Raw genomic sequence first — 17,395 nt, forward strand, 5'->3', positions numbered from 1 at the left:
TTTTTTTTTACCAAAAACTTATTTCACAGCTACTTACGTTTTTCACTTGTAGTTTTATTTTCGCTCTTGACTGCAACTGCACTGAGACTAGTACCTACTCGTACCTATATTGACACGGCTATTAAAGATGATTTCAGTTTATTATCTTGATCGATGTACACCGCACTTCTGTTATTTCACTTATACAGGTCATAGCACTATAATATCCCATTGTTCATTAAGGGCGATAAGTAAGGTATTACGAACGAAGTATTACCTCTGGTAGTCTCTGTTATTACTTTGACTAATGGCGACTGACGTCATTTCACTATGTATGTATTTTTTACATGTGCAGTACGCTTGGCACCGGAGAGCATGCCAGTGAGCAGTCTGATAGTGATAACAATACCGATCCTCCGCCTCAATTTCAAAATTTTAGCAGGTTGGTGTTTTTATTATTATTTTTACAAGCTTTTACCTTGCAATAGTTGCAATGTATGTACCTATGAATGTATGTGCAGGTAAAATCTTGCGAGTTGAATTTGACCCACTTCTTCCACATTTGGTACGGAAAAGTAGTTTGGATGAAAATGCAAGTACAGTCAGCAAAAAGCTTGTATTAAAAATGTAGTCGCGCGCACAATATGGCACCGAAAATCGAAACGTATTTTTTGCATAGCGTCACCGGCGTTAGAAGTTTTCTGTAGTAGTGTACGCCTCATAATGCAGTATCAAATATTTTTATTTCACCGTATACTCTGATTTAACCTTGCATGGTATAAATATAACGTAACTTTTTTTTTCCTTTCAGAAATTTGAGTCCGAGTACTCCGTCCTCGACACCATCATTACAAATTGAACTTGATCATGATAGCAATGAGGAAGTCGTACGTAAAATGACAGGTCGACGAATTTTCAATGTTCAATATTTATTTGAACAAATGAAGGCTGTGGATCATAGTCCATTTAATTGCAGCTTTAAAGATATGGATTTTGTGAAGGAGTCGAGAATCGGATTCCAGTCAACTTTTCTTTTCAAATGCAAAATGTGTGGCAAAAAAGAAGCATTTAATAATGAAAAACTAGAGTCTAAAATTAATAAAAATGTTGTTCAAGCAGTCGTATGTTCGGGTAGTGGCTTTTCCCAATTAGATGAGCTTTGCGCTCATTTAGATATGCCATGTATAGCGGAGAAAACATTTGGGAAAGAGAATTTGTTGCTTGGGGATGTTTTAAAAGATATCTCTTTGAAGAGCATGTTTGAGGCAGGACTCGAAGAAAAACAAATGGCAATTGAAAAAGGAAACGTAGACGCTGATGGCGTTCCCTACATCACAGTAGTAGCGGACGCATCGTGGGGAAAAAGATCATATCGTACCAGCAATTATAATTCATTATCCGGGGTAGCGTGCATTATTGGGTATGAAACTAAAAAGGTTCTCTTTTTAGGAATACGGAATTCTTATTGCTCTGTATGCGCTGTTGCAAGTAATAAAAAGATTGAGGTCAAGAAACATAAATGTTTTAAAAACTGGTCTGGTAGCTCCACAGCAATGGAAGCCGACGGTGTAGTAGAAGGTTTTAAATGCAGCATAAATATGCATGGCTTGAAATACACCAAACTTATTGGTGATGGCGATAGCAGTGTCATGAGTGCTTTAAACGAAGCATTGCCATATGGCCACTCCACTGCTATACACAAAATAGAATGCAGTAATCATTTATTACGAAATTATTGCACTAAATTGAGAAATTTGACAAAAAAAACTGAAAATAAACAAGGACCTGTCCCTATTATCATGAGGAAATGCCTAAATGATAACATATTGCGACTACGAAAGGCAATTAAAGGAGCAATAGACTTTTCTTCGAAAATGGAAGGGAAAACTTTTACTGAGAAAGTAAATGAATTAAAAAAAGACCTACGAAACGGGCCTTGCCACGTTTTTGGTGAGCATGCCAACTGCAAAACATATTTTTGTAATGGCCCGAAACCAGGCGAAGAAAACTTCATAGGCCAAATGAAAGATTGTGGCTTGTGGTATGACATATACACCGCTATAAGTCCTATTTTAAACAATGCCGAAAGTCTCCTTATGGGGCAAACAAACAATATTGTTGAGCAGTTTAATGCACTAATCGCAAAATTTATAGGAGGCAAACGAATAAATTACTCCCTTCGTGGATCTTATGAGTCCCGTTGCTACGCAGCTGCTACAAAAAGAAACACCGGGAGTCTTGTAGCAACCATGAGTAAAGTATTAACAAAAAATGAAGAACTGGGGACTTACACGCAGAAGTATGAGAAGAGGCAGGCAGAAAAGGCGAAAAGAAAATCAAGCCAAGACAAAAAATCAAAACGAAGAAAACGTATCGCAGGACCCGATGAACATTACGGTGATATCGAAAAAGAACCAGATATGGAAGTTGAGCACTACGAAAAAAGAAAACAAGCACTCTTAGCAGACTTTTCAAAAAGTAAAATAGAACTTGAAAATATCCAAAAAGATACCGTTGGGCAGGCAACGAACCCTGAATGGATCAAACAACGAAAAATACGCCTTACTGCGTCAGTGTTTGGTCAAATATGTAAGAGAAGAGCTGCCACGTCGTGTAAAAATATTATAAAAACACTCTTATATAGCAATTTTAAAGGTAGCGATGCTACTAGATACGGCAATGAGAATGAGCCCATCGCTTTAAAAGAGACTGAAGCTGCACTAGGAGTGCAAGTATCACCTTGTGGGTTATACATCCTCGAGGAACACCAGTATTTAGGCGCGAGTCCCGACGGAGTCATAGACGAAGAAACAATTGTGGAGATCAAATGCCCAGCTTCGGCGGCAAATATGACGCCAACAGAAGCTATTTTAAAGAAAAAAATTACTTTCTGTGTGTTGGACGAAAGTGATCCTCAGAAAATAAAACTGAAGCAAAATCACAACTACTTTTATCAAGTACAAGGTCAGTTAAATATTACAAAAAAAAGATACTGTATCTTCGTGGTGTGGACTCCAAAAGGCATATTATTCGAAAAAATCGAAAAGGATACAGGATTCTGGGAGAGCATATTAAATAAATTGAGAAAATTTTACATGGAATGCATACTACCTGAAATTATAGATCCGCGTCTACCTAGAAAGTTACCGATACGAGAGAGTTCTTAAAAATAAGCGAATTTTCATACTTGTATGTATTAAAAAATAAAACACAATATTGTATGACTTTTTTTATTTTATTCAATACACCCAATCTTCAATGTGTCCAATCAAGTTGATGTTGTAGTCTATAGATATTATACTTTTCACTTCTCATGCTCGTAAAGTTCGTTTTTATGCTGAGATTAAGCGACATAAAATGACTTTTTATGCTCTAGTGCATAAAATAAAATCTTTGTCTAAGACCAAGCTAATCAGGTGTCAACCAGCCACAAACAGAAAGTTTTTAACTTTTTTATTTATTTATATAAAACTAAAAATTAACCAAATCAATCAAAATAAATCAATAAAATAAAAAAATAGAATTATGTATATAGTAATTCATGAAAAATAAAAGAAACATAGTAAGTGAACCATTGTTTCCACTGTTGCTATTTCCTCGAATTAATCGAAGTAAAAAGCAGTGTAAAACTCGAGCATTAAACCCATTTTTCCCTCGACGTGTCTATCCACCCTCGCCGTACCGGAACGAACGTCTTAAAATCGTAAACGTCGTAAAATGGCTCGTTTTATGCTCTTGTTGTACAATCGACTATTTCACTTCTCATGCTCGTAAAGTGCGTGTTCATGCTGCATCTAGGCAACATACAATAACTTTTTATGCTCTAGTGCATAAAGTAGAATCTTCGTCTAAGGTCAAGGCAATCAAGGTGTGAAACCACAAACAAAAGAGTTTCTACATATTTTTTTATTTTTTTACACCTAAAAATCAATCAAATCGATGAAAATAAATCAATAAAACTAATATAGTAAAGCATGAAAAATAAAAGGTACAAAATAAGTGAACATTTATTTTTACTATTGCTATTTCATTTCTTCGCAAGCGAAGTGAAAAGCAGAGTGTAAAACTCTAGCATTGAGCCCATTTTCCCCTCGACGTTTCTATCCACCCTCGCCGTGGCTCGGGTGGCTATATGAACGTCTCGGGTAAAATTGCTCGTTTTATGCTTTTGTTGTACAATATACTATTTCATCACACTTGCTCGTAAACAGTGTCGTAAGCTGCAGGCTAACTTGGTTGCAGTCCTTAATAAAACCTAAGGGCCTTTTTTGGCGTTATGAGTTGTTGCGCGTACTAATACTGCTGCGCGCGCAGGTTCTGCACGACTAGCAGGAGGACCTCGTGCACGCATGTCAGGCACATGCTGCGGGAGGCGGAGGGCGGCTGGTAGCTGGCGCTGCCAAGAACTGCACCAGCGGTATCGGCAATTTTTGTAACAATAATATTTTTCTTTTACACATATACAATTTTACTCGCAAATGTGATGAAAACATTGTAAGTCGCACGGGCGGTACTATAATTATGAACATCGACCTAGTCCTCAGTCTTTGACTTTGAGCTTCTAATACTCTCGTTCGTAATTTCTTATTAACCGCCCTTAAGACATAATGTACTATTACGCCACACCTGGCCATAATGTGAGTTTTACCGCCCGCTATGCGTATGGTAAAACCCACTTTCTGGCAAGGTGAAGACGTAAAATTGTGTACTCACCATGGGCAGTAAAAAAGTTTTACAGCGTAATGTGTAGTGTAATGTACATTTACGTTTTTGGAACGCCAAATAATATCCTAGCCGGTAGCTGCCCTCCCGCGCTGTATATATTATAATCTTGGTCTGGAGATGTTCTACTGTTATATTCTACTTAGATACTGCAATAATTTCACCATTGTATGAAGATATTTTACTGCAATATTGTTACTGTGACATGTCTCTAGCTCCGCCTTCCGCTAGCGCGCTCTTGCTTTCTTTCTAGCGCCCTGTCTTACTCTAGGTGAAACAACAACATTTTAAAGCGTTAGCGCGTGATCTCAACGCGGAGTTGAGCGCTACTTGCTGCGGACTCTTACGCGGCTGAGTCTTGCAGCACTCGCGCCGCAGCAAGTAGCGCTCAACTCCGCGTTGAGATCACGCGCTAACGCTTTAAAATGTTGTTGTTTCACCTAGAGTAAGACAGGGCGCTAGAAAGAAAGCAAGAGCGCGCTAGCGGGAAGGCGGAGCTAGAGACATGTCACAGTAACAATATTGCAGTAAAATATCTTCATACAATGGTGAAATTATTGCAGTATCTAAGTAGAATATAACAGTAGAACATCTCCAGACCAAGATTATAATATATACAGCGCGGGAGGGCAGCTACCGGCTAGGATATTATTTGGCGTTCCAAAAACGTAAATGTACATTACACTACACATTACGCTGTAAAACTTTTTTACTGCCCATGGTGAGTACACAATTTTACGTCTTCACCTTGCCAGAAAGTGGGTTTTACCATACGCATAGCGGGCGGTAAAACTCACATTATGGCCAGGTGTGGCGTAATAGTACATTATGTCTTAAGGGCGGTTAATAAGAAATTACGAACGAGAGTATTAGAAGCTCAAAGTCAAAGACTGAGGACTAGGTCGATGTTCATAATTATAGTACCGCCCGTGCGACTTACAATGTTTTCATCACATTTGCGAGTAAAATTGTATATGTGTAAAAGAAAAATATTATTGTTACAAAAATTGCCGATACCGCTGGTGCAGTTCTTGGCAGCGCCAGCTACCAGCCGCCCTCCGCCTCCCGCAGCATGTGCCTGACATGCGTGCACGAGGTCCTCCTGCTAGTCGTGCAGAACCTGCGCGCGCAGCAGTATTAGTACGCGCAACAACTCATAACGCCAAAAAAAGGCCCTTAGGTTTTATTAAGGACTGCAACCAAGTTAGCCTGCAGCTTACGACACTGTTTACGAGCAAGTGTGATGAAATAGTATATTGTACAACAAAAGCATAAAACGAGCAATTTTACCCGAGACGTTCATATAGCCACCCGAGCCACGGCGAGGGTGGATAGAAACGTCGAGGGGAAAATGGGCTCAATGCTAGAGTTTTACACTCTGCTTTTCACTTCGCTTGCGAAGAAATGAAATAGCAATAGTAAAAATAAATGTTCACTTATTTTGTACCTTTTATTTTTCATGCTTTACTATATTAGTTTTATTGATTTATTTTCATCGATTTGATTGATTTTTAGGTGTAAAAAAATAAAAAAATATGTAGAAACTCTTTTGTTTGTGGTTTCACACCTTGATTGCCTTGACCTTAGACGAAGATTCTACTTTATGCACTAGAGCATAAAAAGTTATTGTATGTTGCCTAGATGCAGCATGAACACGCACTTTACGAGCATGAGAAGTGAAATAGTCGATTGTACAACAAGAGCATAAAACGAGCCATTTTACGACGTTTACGATTTTAAGACGTTCGTTCCGGTACGGCGAGGGTGGATAGACACGTCGAGGGAAAAATGGGTTTAATGCTCGAGTTTTACACTGCTTTTTACTTCGATTAATTCGAGGAAATAGCAACAGTGGAAACAATGGTTCACTTACTATGTTTCTTTTATTTTTCATGAATTACTATATACATAATTCTATTTTTTATTTTATTGATTTATTTTGATTGATTTGGTTAATTTTTAGTTTTATATAAATAAATAAAAAAGTTAAAAACTTTCTGTTTGTGGCTGGTTGACACCTGATTAGCTTGGTCTTAGACAAAGATTTTATTTTATGCACTAGAGCATAAAAAGTCATTTTATGTCGCTTAATCTCAGCATAAAAACGAACTTTACGAGCATGAGAAGTGAAAAGTATAATATCTATAGACTACAACATCAACTTGATTGGACACATTGAAGATTGGGTGTATTGAATAAAATAAAAAAAGTCATACAATATTGTGTTTTATTTTTTAATACATACAAGTATGAAAATTCGCTTATTTTTAAGAACTCTCTCGTATCGGTAACTTTCTAGGTAGACGCGGATCTATAATTTCAGGTAGTATGCATTCCATGTAAAATTTTCTCAATTTATTTAATATGCTCTCCCAGAATCCTGTATCCTTTTCGATTTTTTCGAATAATATGCCTTTTGGAGTCCACACCACGAAGATACAGTATCTTTTTTTTGTAATATTTAACTGACCTTGTACTTGATAAAAGTAGTTGTGATTTTGCTTCAGTTTTATTTTCTGAGGATCACTTTCGTCCAACACACAGAAAGTAATTTTTTTCTTTAAAATAGCTTCTGTTGGCGTCATATTTGCCGCCGAAGCTGGGCATTTGATCTCCACAATTGTTTCTTCGTCTATGACTCCGTCGGGACTCGCGCCTAAATACTGGTGTTCCTCGAGGATGTATAACCCACAAGGTGATACTTGCACTCCTAGTGCAGCTTCAGTCTCTTTTAAAGCGATGGGCTCATTCTCATTGCCGTATCTAGTAGCATCGCTACCTTTAAAATTGCTATATAAGAGTGTTTTTATAATATTTTTACACGACGTGGCAGCTCTTCTCTTACATATTTGACCAAACACTGACGCAGTAAGGCGTATTTTTCGTTGTTTGATCCATTCAGGGTTCGTTGCCTGCCCAACGGTATCTTTTTGGATATTTTCAAGTTCTATTTTACTTTTTGAAAAGTCTGCTAAGAGTGCTTGTTTTCTTTTTTCGTAGTGCTCAACTTCCATATCTGGTTCTTTTTCGATATCACCGTAATGTTCATCGGGTCCTGCGATACGTTTTCTTCGTTTTGATTTTTTGTCTTGGCTTGATTTTCTTTTCGCCTTTTCTGCCTGCCTCTTCTCATACTTCTGCGTGTAAGTCCCCAGTTCTTCATTTTTTGTTAATACTTTACTCATGGTTGCTACAAGACTCCCGGTGTTTCTTTTTGTAGCAGCTGCGTAGCAACGGGACTCATAAGATCCACGAAGGGAGTAATTTATTCGTTTGCCTCCTATAAATTTTGCGATTAGTGCATTAAACTGCTCAACAATATTGTTTGTTTGCCCCATAAGGAGACTTTCGGCATTGTTTAAAATAGGACTTATAGCGGTGTATATGTCATACCACAAGCCACAATCTTTCATTTGGCCTATGAAGTTTTCTTCGCCTGGTTTCGGGCCATTACAAAAATATGTTTTGCAGTTGGCATGCTCACCAAAAACGTGGCAAGGCCCGTTTCGTAGGTCTTTTTTTAATTCATTTACTTTCTCAGTAAAAGTTTTCCCTTCCATTTTCGAAGAAAAGTCTATTGCTCCTTTAATTGCCTTTCGTAGTCGCAATATGTTATCATTTAGGCATTTCCTCATGATAATAGGGACAGGTCCTTGTTTATTTTCAGTTTTTTTTGTCAAATTTCTCAATTTAGTGCAATAATTTCGTAATAAATGATTACTGCATTCTATTTTGTGTATAGCAGTGGAGTGGCCATATGGCAATGCTTCGTTTAAAGCACTCATGACACTGCTATCGCCATCACCAATAAGTTTGGTGTATTTCAAGCCATGCATATTTATGCTGCATTTAAAACCTTCTACTACACCGTCGGCTTCCATTGCTGTGGAGCTACCAGACCAGTTTTTAAAACATTTATGTTTCTTGACCTCAATCTTTTTATTACTTGCAACAGCGCATACAGAGCAATAAGAATTCCGTATTCCTAAAAAGAGAACCTTTTTAGTTTCATACCCAATAATGCACGCTACCCGGATAATGAATTATAATTGCTGGTACGATATGATCTTTTTCCCCACGATGCGTCCGCTACTACTGTGATGTAGGGAACGCCATCAGCGTCTACGTTTCCTTTTTCAATTGCCATTTGTTTTTCTTCGAGTCCTGCCTCAAACATGCTCTTCAAAGAGATATCTTTTAAAACATCCCCAAGCAACAAATTCTCTTTCCCAAATGTTTTCTCCGCTATACATGGCATATCTAAATGAGCGCAAAGCTCATCTAATTGGGAAAAGCCACTACCCGAACATACGACTGCTTGAACAACATTTTTATTAATTTTAGACTCTAGTTTTTCATTATTAAATGCTTCTTTTTTGCCACACATTTTGCATTTGAAAAGAAAAGTTGACTGGAATCCGATTCTCGACTCCTTCACAAAATCCATATCTTTAAAGCTGCAATTAAATGGACTATGATCCACAGCCTTCATTTGTTCAAATAAATATTGAACATTGAAAATTCGTCGACCTGTCATTTTACGTACGACTTCCTCATTGCTATCATGATCAAGTTCAATTTGTAATGATGGTGTCGAGGACGGAGTACTCGGACTCAAATTTCTGAAAGGAAAAAAAAGTTACGTTATATTTATACCATGCAAGGTTAAATCAGAGTATACGGTGAAATAAAAATATTTGATACTGCATTATGAGGCGTACACTACTACAGAAAACTTCTAACGCCGGTGACGCTATGCAAAAAATACGTTTCGATTTTCGGTGCCATATTGTGCGCGCGACTACATTTTTAATACAAGCTTTTTGCTGACTGTACTTGCATTTTCATCCAAACTACTTTTCCGTACCAAATGTGGAAGAAGTGGGTCAAATTCAACTCGCAAGATTTTACCTGCACATACATTCATAGGTACATACATTGCAACTATTGCAAGGTAAAAGCTTGTAAAAATAATAATAAAAACACCAACCTGCTAAAATTTTGAAATTGAGGCGGAGGATCGGTATTGTTATCACTATCAGACTGCTCACTGGCATGCTCTCCGGTGCCAAGCGTACTGCACATGTAAAAAATACATACATAGTGAAATGACGTCAGTCGCCATTAGTCAAAGTAATAACAGAGACTACCAGAGGTAATACTTCGTTCGTAATACCTTACTTATCGCCCTTAATGAACAATGGGATATTATAGTGCTATGACCTGTATAAGTGAAATAACAGAAGTGCGGTGTACATCGATCAAGATAATAAACTGAAATCATCTTTAATAGCCGTGTCAATATAGGTACGAGTAGGTACTAGTCTCAGTGCAGTTGCAGTCAAGAGCGAAAATAAAACTACAAGTGAAAAACGTAAGTAGCTGTGAAATAAGTTTTTGGTAAAAAAAAAAATCTGTTCAAGCTTTTTTTTTTGCTGACTGTACTTTTTGTCGACTTTACTAGCATTGTTACCTATTAAACTACATCATACGAAATTTCAAGTCGATGCCATTAACCGTTGAAGAATTCCGTCCTGCGGAGACGATCCTGGCCGGACTACCAGGATGTCAGCTACCAGATTATTGTATTGTCACGCAATTCACATAAGTATACCAAATTTCAAGTCAATTCGACCACTGAAACTGAGTCAAATTCAACTCGCAGGATTTGAGCCTCACATACATACATACGAGTACATAGGTACATACATTGCAAGTTAAATAAAAGATTGTAAACTAGTAAAAATAATAATAAAAACACTAACCTGCTTAAATTTAGAGGTTGAGGTGGAGGATCGGTATTGTTATCACTATCAGACTGCTCACTGGCATGCTCTCCGGTGCCAAGCGTACTGCACATGTGAAAAATACATACATGGTGAAATGACGTCAGTCGCCATTAGTCAAAGTAATAACAGAGACTACCAGAGGTAATACTTCGTTCGTAATACCTTACTTACCGCCCTAATACACAATGTGCTATTACAGTGCTATGACCTGTATAAGTGAAATAACAAGTTTGTGTGGTGTACCTACGTCGTACAAAAATAATAAATAAAGGTACGAGTACGAAAATTCATTTTTAATACAAGCTTTTTTGCTGACTGTACTTTTTGTCGACTTTACTAGCATTGTTACCCAAACTACATTTATTTTGTACCTATACCAAAAACAAGTCGATAACATTGTAACAGTTGAAGAGTTCCGTCCTTCGGAGACGATTCTGGCCGGACTACCAGGATGTCAGCTACCAGATTATTGTATTGTCACGCAATTTACATAATTATGCAAAATTTCAAGTCAATCCGACTGCTAGAAGTTGGTCGAATGCAAGATTTGATTACAGACAAATATCGGGACAGGTGAAACTAAATAAAAGCTTGTAATAGAGGACAAGGAAAAATCTTACGCTACTGTCCTAGTTATAACTTACCTATTAGGATTAATGTTTTCTTTTTTATGACGAGCCGGTCCTTTTTTTTTCCTACGAGCCGATAACCATAATCTTGTCTTCGATGATCTTTTCACTTCTGGAAACAAGAACATTAATAATTATTTTTTATGGGAGCGCCATAGTTCGCATAGGTACTCTTTTCTCTTTTCTAGTAAAACCATAATTATTTTTTGTCCAAATCATCGTTTGTCAGTATGCGAGCCGATATATGGACCCATTTTTTATAAGTACTTGGTAATATTGACTAAAATGCATCTAGGTAGGTACTTACCCTGTTTATCCATTTTTGTAACATAAAAATGCAAAGTCCATATAAGAAAGCCAAGGTCGTCGAACAGTATGTGCACACACACCACCAGTATCACCAAGAAATATCAAATCCGTTATCAGTCCAAGTCGTAAGTAGTTAGATCGCGTTTATGATACGAAGAGAATTCACCAAAATAATATTACGTAACTCTCGCGCACAGCTGACGAGTCACTACTAACGAGCGACGCACGCACACGCAGGGCCAGCGTAAACCAAGGACAAAGGGCGGCGCGTACCGCCCTCCCCCGTACCGTTCCCCCGCGCTAGAGTGATTCGCTGCAGATTCGCATAAAAAATGTATAGTTTTTTTACTGATTTTCGTAGTTTCGTTCTCATTTGAAAACCACAAATCATTTCGGAAAAATGCTTTTTCTTATGAAACTACATAGTTTAGTCGATGCCGGAAATAGGTTTTGACTTCAATCTGAACTATATTTTGGCCGTAGTATTTAACCGAACTGCACAGGGTTTTTGGCTCTTAAAATGCAAAACTTGTACTCGTTCTATTTTCTTTGTAATACCATTTCAAGAGTCATAAACTAATTTCAGGCCTAGATATGCCTTATCTCATTGTATTTACAAAAAATCATGATGATGCTACTTGTTATTGAAAAATAAGGACGTAACTACGATTTGTATGGTGCTCAAGCTTGCTGCGGAACTGCTTAATCTGCGCTTTTTCGAGTTGAATAATTACTTAAGTCTCAAGTCAAATAAAAATCATTACTCTTCCTTTGGCTTTGCCGTACTTGAGTAAAAAGTACCGACTTAAGAACAGCTACATGAGACCCGGTAGAAAAGTAGGTACGTCTAACAACTACTATGTAAGCTGATTTGCGATGTTTGATTGTATTATTGTGTGCGGTGCAAATGTATGCACACGGCTAGATTAGAAGTATTGCTGGCCTTACTTCGCCGTTCGGTGAACTCCGTCTTTACTTTTTACAAGCTTTTATTTTGCTTTCAACATTTGTTTGTTAGTCATAGTTTGGAGCGTAAATCTAGTGATAATAGGTACAATAATCAGGTAGTGGAGTTCTGGTTTTCCGGCCAAGATCTTCTCCGGCGCAGAGCAGACTCTTTTAAAAAGTATAGTCAGCAAAAAACTTGCATTAAATCTATATTTTTTAACAAAAAACTTTCTTTTTGATCTGAGATAACAGTGAAAAAACTACCTACCTCCTCTTCGTTCGTCGGTTGCTACCCGCTCTTAGCTTTTTGTAAGCAAATTCGAAGAAAACATCTCGCTTTGCGATACGAAATAATACGAATTATAATATACAAACACAAAACACATGCGCTATACATAAATAATTACCATTATAATTGAAGTTTAAACATTGTATGTTTTTACAGACGTTGCTGTGTTACAATGATCCCGAGTCCCATCCTTTCATTTCTGATCAAGAAAAGAAGTTTTTGGAGGAAGCTTTGGGCAGGCACCGAAGCAGTGAACCCTCTTCTATCCCGTGGAAGGCCATCGTTATGTCCGTACCTCTGTGGGCCCTCGTTTGCGCTCAGGTGTGTATTAACGTATTTCATGTACACTGACGAACAATAGTAAAGATTCGTTTAAGATAATGCTGGTATAGTCAAGATAACTTTTTGGAAAATTATCTAAGGCCGCTTTTACACCTGGGCGCTAGATGATGTAATGTGAATGCGACTTAATATAAATCATTAACGACTTGTTTGCGATGATGCTGGCTTAACGATTGATATCAACATTTTAGAAAAACATCCAGGATTTAAAATAACCGGACCAGTTAGCTAGCTAAACTCGCGTGGAGAGGATTCCGTACTTTCCTAGTTGAAGTTGGACTTTCCTAGACAATAACGAATTCTTCCTTTTAATGTAAATACCGTACATTACCGGAGTATTGACTGTCAGCTGACAAACAGAGACATGCAAGTGATCCTATAAGAGTTCCGTTTTATCATTTAAGGTACGGAACCCTTATTAACACGCAATCAATGATTTACAGTAGATACGTCCACTCTCAATCAAGCTAAATGCATAAATTTTTAATCATTTCTTGGCGCCTACCTTTTGGGAAAGGTTCTTCAATGCTATATATAATTTCTTTGGCTGTACCATGGATATTAAACTTCTGTTTTTCGTTGAGTAAAGAAATTTTTACTCAAGGTTTTTTGCGCCGCGTCGATAAATTGTAGGTAGAGTTTTCCTATTCCTGTCGGTCTAATTGTTACTAGATTTCCTCTATTATTGTTTAATAGGTATCGAGAAAAGCCATGATAAGGAACTAAGATCTTCTTTTCACATAAATAACCAATTAAGTGGTTTAGCCTTCTGCTTCTTCGACCTTTACAGCTCGGCTACTACGGCTTGTATTTACTTAAGTATAGTAATAACTAACAGTTACCTATCGTTATTAAGTATAGTGGATTCATGATGATTTAAAGACGAACATTTTTAAACCATTCTATCATGCGAGATTGATTCAAAACGTAAGCCCATTTTATATAAAAAAAAGTAATGAAGCCATATAACACTGTGTTCATAATAGTTTCCTAATATCAAAACTAAACGCTTCTCTTGGTGATTATAACAAGGAATCGACTGAGGGCGTAGCTCCTTCAAGCTTCAAGCAGCCTGAGGAGGCACAATAATAATATAGTACGTAATTAATTAATTCTCGGGACAAATTACACCAATCGACCTAGCCCCAAATTAAGCAAAGATTGTACACTTTTACTGTACAGTAGGTACTTAGTTTACGTTAAAGGCGTCGCAAGGGGTAGCAGGGAGGGGCAGTGCCAAATGTAAAGCAACCAAACCAAAGTCCTTGACTCTTTGACTTGCATGATCGATCAAGGCTCGTACTACAACTCAAAAGCTACATGTACTCTCGACTTTACCTACAATTCATACTTTTCTCATTCTCCATATCTAAAAATGTATAAAAATACAAAAAGATAGTCTTGAATCATGTTCATTGTGGTGAACATTGACAAATTAAGGGTAGAAATGAGTTTAAATGTTTTAATGAATAATTTTCTCCATAGATTGGGCATGACTACGGATACTTTACGATGGTAACAGATTTGCCGAAGTACATGACAGGGGTGTTGAAATTCGACATACATAGGACCGGTATGCTTGCGGCGCTACCGTATCTCGTTATGTGGATATGCTCCATAGTCTTTGGATGGATTTGTGATAAGATCGTCAAGAGGAAGTGGATGACGGTCACCAATGCCCGGAAAACCTTTACTACCATTGGTAAGTAATAATAAATTAATAAAATGACGGAAGAGTTGTGTCGGACATCCATGAGGATGTCGACGTAACTGCTTTTCGATTTCAAATCGTAAATTCAAAATCCAATACTCGTTCATACAAGCTTCTATTTTTTAAATACCGTACGTACAGTCAAGTGCAAAAATAAGTACTTATCTATTCGAACCACTCAAAAATATATGTTAGGTAGTTATGTTACTACGGCCTTATTGCGTCGGAATAAGAGTCTGTGGTACTTATTTTTGAAACTTTGAGTAAGTTCATATTTTTACACTTGACTGTACCTAGTTAATCTTGATCCACGTCCAGTGGCTGGATTGACTTCAAGTTTGGTATACATAATGTAGGTTGGATGACAAAGCAAGTAGGTACCATCAGCCAAATATGTGGTCTACCACCCTAAAGCTGATAGGTAATCGTTTGCTTTGCATGTCAAAAAACAATAATGCCAATAGACGTGTCAGTCAACTTGAAATGTCGACTTTAGCGAACTTTAGGAACTTGTTTGTAAATTGATAGACTATACTTATTTGGCTGATGGTACCTACAAAAAAAAGGACTGTCAGCAATAATGCTCGAGTATTTTTCTTAACAAAAACTCATTTGTAACTGTCATTCTATTGGATGAACGTTGAATCGACAGATACGGAACACAATGCATTATGAAATTGAACTGGGATGGTACAGTCAGCACAAAGAGATCGATTCCAAAGGCAAAAGTTATAAAAAATAATAATGCCTACCCTATATTTTATTGCTTCAGTATTAATGGCCACTGCACACCAGATGCGTGTGCGTGAGTGACGTGCCACGCACACGCACACTTGTAATGTATGACACTGCAGAGAAAGATGCCAGACCAGATGCGTGGCGTGCATACTGGCATCTTTCTATACAGTTTCTATATTACAAATGACGCGTGTGCGTGTCACGCCACGCACACGCATGTGGTGTGCAGCGGCCTTAAGGCTATGTAGGTATATTTTTCTAATTTTGGCCGAATTGATATCTTTGTACCTACTCATAGCCTAGGCCCAGATACAAATCACGTGATGTACTTTTTTTGCCTTATTCTTATTGCATTCTCTAGTAGGTACAAATTGTAATTAGGTATCATCAGCCAAATAAGTGGTCTATCAATTTTTAAACAAGTTGCTATCAAATATATATGTCGCTAAAGTCGAACTTTCAAGTTGACATAAGTACACGTGTTTTGGCATTATTGTTTAATGACATGCAAACGATTATCAACTTTAGGGTGGTAGACCACATATTTGGCTGATGGCACCTTAACTTAATAATTACATATACGTTTCCTTTTTCAGCGTCCGTGGGCCCAGGCATTTGCATGATTCTGGCTTCATACTCTGGCTGCGACACGACCACAGTGGTGGCCTTGTTCACGGTATCCATGGGTCTGATGGGAGCATTCTACCCTGGGATGAAGGTCAACGCCCTAGACTTGAGCTGCAACTATGCTGGGACCATAATGGCAATCGTGAACGGACTGGGTGCTGTTACGGGGATCATTGCCCCGTATTTGGTGGGACTGCTGACACCCGATGTAAGTTAAACACCAAGGAAACCTTGTTGTTATAGTTGTCTTTGGCAATTCGCGCACTACGTGGCCGCGGCATGACCAGTGCTCGCAACGACCAGAACTAAAGAAACTATTATGAATATGAGGCCAACTGGCTGCTTCTTCAGGATCTCCTCAAATCTATATCAAAAAACTCTTTATGTCCACGCAATACGGGCGAAAAAAACGTCGATCAGCTCGGCCGACGCGAAAAGACGTTTACCGACGGGAACGACGTGTTCGATAGATGTGGGAGACCCTTAGTTAATCTGGTCGTTGCGGGCACTGGTTGTGGTCTTGGCGTGGCTGTCTAGTGCACGAGGTGCCTTTATCAAAATAAATATCAGGCCCTAAGTATAGTACGAAAATTGCAAAATTCGAACTTCGTAACCTGCTGCCCCGCTAACGCACCATACCTGTAATCTGTGTAAAGCTCAAGTCTTGCGTACAATATATCGAAATTGACAAACATAGGACGAACACAACGTCTTATAGTCGGCCATCTGAATTATTTTTAATATTGACTCTATGCAGCTTCCTTATTACTTCTATGTATTTAACCTCCGACCCAAAAAGAGGGGCGTTATAAGTTTGACGCAATGTCTGATTGCCTGGTATCGTAGCTCTCGAACGGATGAACCGATTTCGATGCGGTTTTTTATGTTAGTTATTATTTTAAACTGCGATCCAGTATTCATGTAGATTTATGAATATGAGGCAGAACATGTAGATTTTTTTTTACACAAAACTGACCGTGATTGACCCCTATCTCAGCTGATGTTAAGTGCAGATGAGGCCAAATACAGAATACTTACAAGTCATGTTATCTTTCAGAGCACATTAGTGCAATGGCGTCTAGTCTTCTGGATCACATTAGCAGTATTCATCGTCACAAACCTGGTGTATGTAGCGTGGGCTTCCGGCGATGAACAGTGGTGGAACAGTTCCTCCCAGGACCCGAGGCGGCGGCAAAAGACAGAGGCCGGCGACTCGTCTCGATCAGTCAACGCAGAGGTGATATTGTAATAGAATAGTACAGCAATCGGAGAATACAGGAAACTAGCACACTGAGTTTTACTTATCTGTACA

At 38.1% G+C, this 17,395-nt stretch overlaps 2 protein-coding genes across 2 annotated transcripts; one reads left to right on the forward strand and one right to left on the reverse strand.

Annotated features, from left to right (window-relative positions):
• Positions 1-5,027: 5,027 nt before the first annotated feature.
• On the reverse strand, positions 5,028-11,809 carry LOC141434482 (uncharacterized). The gene is made up of 6 exons (XM_074096902.1): positions 11,427-11,809; positions 11,135-11,231; positions 10,467-10,553; positions 9,692-9,778; positions 9,248-9,323; positions 5,028-5,141 (listed from the first exon to the last, which is right to left on the reverse strand). Exons 1-6 carry the CDS (start codon positions 11,437-11,439, stop codon positions 5,028-5,030), a joined length of 474 nt encoding a protein of 157 aa, XP_073953003.1. The 5' UTR covers positions 11,440-11,809.
• A 4,131-nt stretch (positions 11,810-15,940) lies between these two features.
• On the forward strand, positions 15,941-17,395 carry LOC141434011 (putative inorganic phosphate cotransporter). Its single transcript, XM_074096215.1, has 2 exons — positions 15,941-16,291; positions 17,141-17,395. Exons 1-2 carry the CDS (start codon positions 16,076-16,078, stop codon positions 17,330-17,332), a joined length of 408 nt encoding a protein of 135 aa, XP_073952316.1. The 5' UTR covers positions 15,941-16,075; the 3' UTR covers positions 17,333-17,395.

This window comes from Choristoneura fumiferana, chromosome 13, assembly GCF_025370935.1.
Source record: "Choristoneura fumiferana chromosome 13, NRCan_CFum_1, whole genome shotgun sequence".
Lineage (NCBI taxonomy): Eukaryota > Metazoa > Arthropoda > Insecta > Lepidoptera > Tortricidae > Choristoneura > Choristoneura fumiferana.

What these genes read in the sequence shown, in the direction of transcription:
- LOC141434011 (XM_074096215.1), top strand. Translation starts at nt 16,076, where the DNA reads ATGATTCTGGCTTCATACTCTGGCTGCGACACGACCACAGTGGTGGCC. An exon ending in TGGGACTGCTGACACCCGAT is followed by an intron (nt 16,292 to 17,140) that starts GTAAGTTAAACA and finishes GTTATCTTTCAG; the next exon opens with AGCACATTAGTGCAATGGCG.
- LOC141434482 (XM_074096902.1), bottom strand. An exon ending in GAAAACATTAATCCTAATAG is followed by an intron (nt 10,554 to 11,134) that starts GTAAGTTATAAC and finishes TCACATGTGCAG; the next exon opens with TACGCTTGGCACCGGAGAGC. An exon ending in CAATTTCAAAATTTTAGCAG is followed by an intron (nt 9,324 to 9,691) that starts GTTGGTGTTTTT and finishes TTTTCCTTTCAG; the next exon opens with AAATTTGAGTCCGAGTACTC.